The sequence below is a fragment of the Scyliorhinus canicula genome, chromosome 19, assembly GCF_902713615.1.
Source record: "Scyliorhinus canicula chromosome 19, sScyCan1.1, whole genome shotgun sequence".
In the NCBI taxonomy this organism is placed as follows: domain Eukaryota; kingdom Metazoa; phylum Chordata; class Chondrichthyes; order Carcharhiniformes; family Scyliorhinidae; genus Scyliorhinus; species Scyliorhinus canicula.
In genome coordinates this window covers 97,337,975-97,343,974 of record NC_052164.1, presented here as the reverse complement: position 1 = coordinate 97,343,974, position 6,000 = coordinate 97,337,975, and the positions used below count along the sequence as shown (strand labels likewise).

Genomic DNA, 6,000 nt, shown 5'->3' with positions numbered 1-6,000 from the left:
GGGGTTCTCGGTGTGTCGCAAGATCCGGGAGTCCAGGTGGGAAGAGAGGCTGATGTATTGGACTCTGACTCCCTGATAGCCCGGAGACGGATCTTGTGTTGGTGGGACTCGGAGCCGTCGAAGGCGGGGGTGTGGGTGAGTGACCTGGCAAAATTCCTACAGTTGGAGAAGGTCAAGTTCGCTTTCGGGTTTCGGAGGAGGGGTTCACCTGGAGGAGGAAACCGTTCATTGATTTCTTCAAGGTGGATTGATGGATCAACAGGGGGAGAGTGGGGGGGGGGGGGGGGGGGGGATGTTTAGCATCATTCACAACTTCTCAGATACAGAAGCAGTCCAAGTCCTTGTCCAGGTGCAGCAAGATCTGGGCAACATTCAGGCTTTGGCTGATACGTGGTAAGTAACATTCATGCCACACAAGTGCCAGGCAATGACCATCTCCAACAAGAGAGAACCCAATTATATCCCCCTTGACAATGGCATTACCATCGCTGAATTCCCCACTATCAATGTCCTGGGGGGTTACCATTGAGCAGAAAATGAACAGGACCAGATATAAAGACTGTGGCCACAAAACCTTGTCAGAGGCCGAAATTCTGTGGTGCGCAACTCACCTCCTGACTCCCCAAAGCCTGTCTACCATCTACAAGGAACAAGTCAGGGGTATGATGGAATACTCTCCCCTTGCCTTGATGAGTGCAGCTCCAACAACACTCAAGAAACTCGACACCATCCAGGACAAAGCAGCCCGCTTCATTCTCACCTCATCCCCCACTTTCATATTCACTCTCTCCAACACCGAGGTACAGTGGCAGCTGTATGTACCACCTGCAAGATGCACTGTGCGACTCGCCAACAGCATCTTCCAAACATGTCATCTCTGCCACCTAGAAGAACAAGAGCAGCAGATGCACATGGAAGTTGCCCTCCAAGACATACACCATCCTGACTTGGAAATATATCGGCGGTTCCTTCACTGTCACTGGGTCAAAATCCTGGAACTCCCTCCCTAACAGCACAGTGGGTGTACCTTCACTGCATGGACTGGCGGGTTTCAAGAAGGCAGCTTAGCACCACCTTCTCAAGGACAATTTGGGATGGGCAATAAATGCTGACCTAGCCAGTGATGCCTATACCCTGTGAAGAGATTTTAAAACCTAGTTGCTCAGTTAGGCACCATTGAGTGGTTGGCAAGGGTACAACTGGGAATCAATGATATTAGTGTGAGACTGGAATCCACAGACAAGGATAGCAGCTATGTTTCTCCAAAGGAGATTCGCTAAACAGGTGATTTTATGACATAAAATAGCTTCATTATCACTTTTACAAATACCCATTTTTCGAATGCATAAACTGAATTCCAGAATTAACATGGTGGGATTTGACCTCACGTTCTCTGGGGTAACAAGGGTAGGCTTTCTGGGCTTTTAGCCCAGTAACATGACCACAATGCTATCTGACCCATGATCACCGCAGAGCAGAAGAGTTTACAGGTGAGGCTTTGAGGGGACGGACATGATCAAATAGGGCGAGACACGGCAGCACAGGAGTTAGCACTGTTGCTTCACAGCGCCAAGATCCCAGGTTCGATTCTCGGCTTGGGTCACTGTCTGTATGGAGTCTCCCCGTGTCTGTGTGGGTTTCCGGGTGCTCCGGTTTCCTCCCACAAGTCCTGAAAGACGGCGCTGTTAGGTGAACTGGACATTCTGAATTCTCCCTCCGTGTACCCGAACAGGCGCCAGAGTGTGGCAACTAGGGAATTTTCACAGTAACTTAATTGCAATGTTACTGTAAGCCTACTTATGACAATAATAAATATTATTATTAGGATGCAATCCACAGTTGAATAGCCACTTCAGTGGAGTGGGGGGGGGGGGTTGCTGTGCAGTTATGCCTAAGCACCAATTAACGCCTACCAGTGTAACAAGGAAGGAAAGTAGAGAGAGAGAGAGAGGGGGGGGGGGGGGGGGGGGGGGGAGGAAAGAGAGATAGTACTGCTGGTTTCCACCTGCAGAAAGGCAGGGGCGAACGCAGATTCTATTGCTGTAAAATATTGAATCTGCGCCTGGATCCTCGATGAATCCATATCATCAGCGCGCTCGTGTGTGATGCTTGGCTCAAATCTCCGGGACATTAAAAGCATTCACTTCGTGGGTGATTAAAGAGAAAAACCCTCTTTTGCTGCACCCAAAAGCGACAGAAACACAGAGAGACCTCGGGAATCTGTCCGGGGTACCAGAGTAACCCTCATGGCATCGTCTTGTTTCATCTCTGCCATATCTCCCAACAGAAAGGTGCAGTATGGAATATTTTTGATGTGCATACATATTGGATGCAGAAAAGAATTGAGCATCGCAATCTTTGCAAACCCCGCAAATGTATTCTGAAAACTGTGCTTATTAAAATTGAGGGGGGGGGGGGGGGGTAGTTTAATGTGTTGTTGATACTGAGAACGGAGTGTTTACAGTATATGCATGCATATAAACATTGAGATAATCTACCATTTGGTGGCTATACCCAAGTTAAGTGTTGAAGCTTGCAATGCGTTTCTAGTGGAAATACATTTTATACAATGTCACACAAATGTATCCAATCCTTTATTTTGCGGTTTGCGCAGAATTAATGCTGCCCCAATATTTTAGTGGGTTGTCCTTCCCTCTTTCCTATTTATTGCGCCTCTCCGCTGGGGATTACAGGTTGCAGACAAGCGAGGGCTGGTGACCGAGAGTAACCCCGGATTTCTTTCTTGACCGAGAGTAACCCCGCGGTCTGCAGAGAGTTGCAGATGGAGAGAAGCTCCTATCAGCCGCTTGGCACATTAGAGCGCATCGTTCGGTCCACTTCCAGCCCGATACCAGGCTGGGTCTCTGACCTGGGAGGTGGATACCAGGCTGGGTCTCTGACCTGGGTGGTGGTCGGTCTGTGGCTGGTCCAGAGACCCTGGGGCAGTCCTCTGGGGACCTGGCTTCCAATCATAGAATTTACAGTGCAGGTGGAGGCCATTCGGCCCATCGAGTCTGCACCGGCCCTTGGAAAGAGCACCCTACTTAAGCCTCCACCCCCCCATCCCTGTAACCCCGTAACCCCACCATAACATTGTTGGACACTTAAGGGGCAATTTATCATGGCCAATCCACCTAAACCTGTGCATCTTTGGATTGCGGGAGGGCAGCACGGTAGCATTGTGGATAGCACAATCGCTTCACAGCTCCAGGGTCCCATGTTCGATTCTGGCTTGGGTCACTGTCTGTGCGGCGTCTGCACATCCTCTCCATGGGTGCGTGGGTTTCCTCCGGGTGCTCCGGTTTCCTCCCACAGTCCATAGATGTGCAGGTTAGGTGGATTGGACATGATAAATTGCCCTTAGTGTCCAAAATTGCCCTTAGTGTTGGGTGGGGTTACTGGGTTGTGGGGATAGGGTGGAGGTGTTGACCTTGGGTGGGGTGCTCTTTCCAGGAGCTGGTGCAGACTCGATGGGCCGAATGGCCTCCTTCTGCACTGTAAATTCTATGATCTATAAACCGGAGCACCCGGAGGAAACCCACGCAGACACGGGGAGAACGTGCAGACTCCGCACAGACAGTGACCTAAGCCGGGAATCGAACCTGAGACCCTGGAGCCGTGAAGCAATAGGGATAACCACTGTGCCACCTTGCTGCCCCGGTGGAGTTTATACTCCCAAGAAGAACATCCAGGTGTCAAGAAAAATCTTAACCCAACCACCACCGGTTGCTGTTGAAAACCCCTCCGGTTCACCTTCGGGCAGGGAATGTGGCGCTGCCCTTGTGGGTGACTCCAGACCCACGGCCAAATGCCCTCTGGTATGGCCCGGCACCCCACTACGTTGTATTCAACCGCTACAGACGAATGAAATTGGACAGACCGCCTGGCAACCGACAACAGCAAACTGTTAGTGGCTGGCGGCACAGTGGTATACAGTCGGGAGGGAGTTGCCCTGAGAGTCCTCAGCATCGATCATGAAGTCTCGTGGCTTCAGGTTAAACATGGGCAAAGAAACCAGATTTTCCGCTCCCTCCACCCCAGCTGATGAATTAGTAATGAAATGAAAATGAAAATCGCTTATTGTTACAAGTAGGCTTCAAATGAAGTTACTGTGAAAAGCTCCTAGTCACCACATTCCAGCGCCTGTTCGGGGAGGCTGGTACAAGAATTGGATCGTGCTGCTGGCTTGCCTTGGTCTGCTTTCAAAGCCAGCGATTTAGCCCTGTGCTGAAAACTACTTAGGTTGCAAGTGCGCAGAATGTACTCTGGGTGAGAAACGTCAATGCCCATCACCATGAGCGGCTGGGTAGTACCACCACAGACCGAGCTGGGAGGGTCCTAAAGACTTAGCTGCTAGACTGGTACTGTGGTAGGTGCTGAGGGAACCAACAAGAAGGAAAAACATACTTGACCTCATCCGCACCAACCTGCCTGCCACAGGTGCATCTGTCCATGACAGTATCGGTTGGAGTGACCACTGCACAGTCCTTGTGGAGACAAAGTCCTGTCTTCACATTGAGGATACCCTCCATCATGTGTGGCGCTGCCACCGTGCTAAATGGGATAGACTTCAAACAGATCTAGCAAGTCCAGACTGGACATCGTTGGAGCGCTGTGGGCCATCAGCAGAATTGTGCTCAAACGCAATCTGTAACCTCGTGGTCTGACATATCACTTACTTTTCCATTACCACCAAACCAGGGGATCAACCCTGGTTCAGTGAAGTGCAGGAGAGCATGCCAGGAGCAGCACCAGGAGGTGCCAACCTGGTGAAGCTACAAAACAGGATTACTTGCATGCCAAGCAGCAAGTGATAGACAAAGTTAAGCGATCCCAGAGCTAAACTCTGCAGTCCTGCCACAACCAGTCGTGAATGGTATGATGGACAAGTAAACGACTCGCTGGAGGAGGAGGCTCCACAAATATCCCCATCTTCAATGATGGCGGAGCCCAGCACATGTGTGCAAACGGCATTCCCAACAATCTTCAGCTGGAAGTGCTGGGTAAATGATCCAATGGGGTCGCCTCTGGAGGTTCCCAGCATCACTGATGTCAGACTTCAGCCAATATGATTCACTCCAGGTAATATAGAGAAACTACTGAAGACACTGGAGACTGCAAAGGTTATTGGTCCTGACAATATTCCAGCAATAGCCCGAAATATTGTGTTCCAGAATTTGTTACGCCGCTAGCCAACATGTTCCAGTACCGCTACAACACTGGCATCTAATGTGCAAAATTTCCCAGCTATGTCATGTACACAAGAAACAGGACAAGTCCAACCCAGCCAATTACCACCCTATCAGTCTACTCTCCATCATCAGCAAAGTGATGGAAGGAGTCATCAACAGTGCTCTCAAGTAGCACTTACTCAGCAATATCCTGCTTACAGACGCTCAGTTGGTTCCGCCAGGGTCACTCAGCTCCTGACCTCATCATAGCCTTGGTTCAAACATGGACAAAGGTCCTGAATGACAGGGGTGAGGTGAGAGTTACTGCCCTTGACATCAAGGCAGCATTTGGCCAAATATGGCATCAAGGGGCTCTAGCTAAACCCTAGTCAATGGGAATCAGGGAGAAAGCTATCTGCTGGTTGGAGTGATACCTGGCACAAAGGAAGATGGTTGTGGTGGTTGGAGGTCAATCATTCCAGCTGCAGTACATCATCGCAGGAGTTCCTCAGGGTAGTGTCCTAGGCCCAACCATCTTCAGCTGCTTCATCAATGACCTTCCTTCCATTATTGGGTCAGAAGTGGCGATGGCAATATTCAGCACCATTCGTGACTCCTTAGATATGGAAGCAGTCCATGTCCAAATCAAGCAATACCTGGATAACATCCATGCTTGGGCTGACAAGTGGCAAGTAACATTCACAGCACACAAGTGACCATCTCCAATAAGAGAGAATCATACCATTGCCCCTTGAAATTCAATGGCATTACCATCGCTGAATGCCCCACTATCAACATCATGGGGATTACCATTGACCAAAAACTGAAC

General features: G+C 50.0%; 1 protein-coding gene across 1 annotated transcript in view; it reads left to right on the top strand.

Annotated features, from left to right (window-relative positions):
* Window positions 1-2,006: 2,006 nt before the first annotated feature.
* The window catches only part of abcg4a (ATP-binding cassette, sub-family G (WHITE), member 4a), a 162,469-nt gene continuing 158,475 nt past the window's right edge, over window positions 2,007-6,000 (top strand). Inside the window, exon 1 of the mRNA XM_038779898.1 lies at window positions 2,007-2,291. Within this exon, the coding sequence (XP_038635826.1) occupies window positions 2,247-2,291 (45 nt within the window). The 5' untranslated portion in view covers window positions 2,007-2,246. The remainder of the gene's footprint in view (window positions 2,292-6,000) is intronic.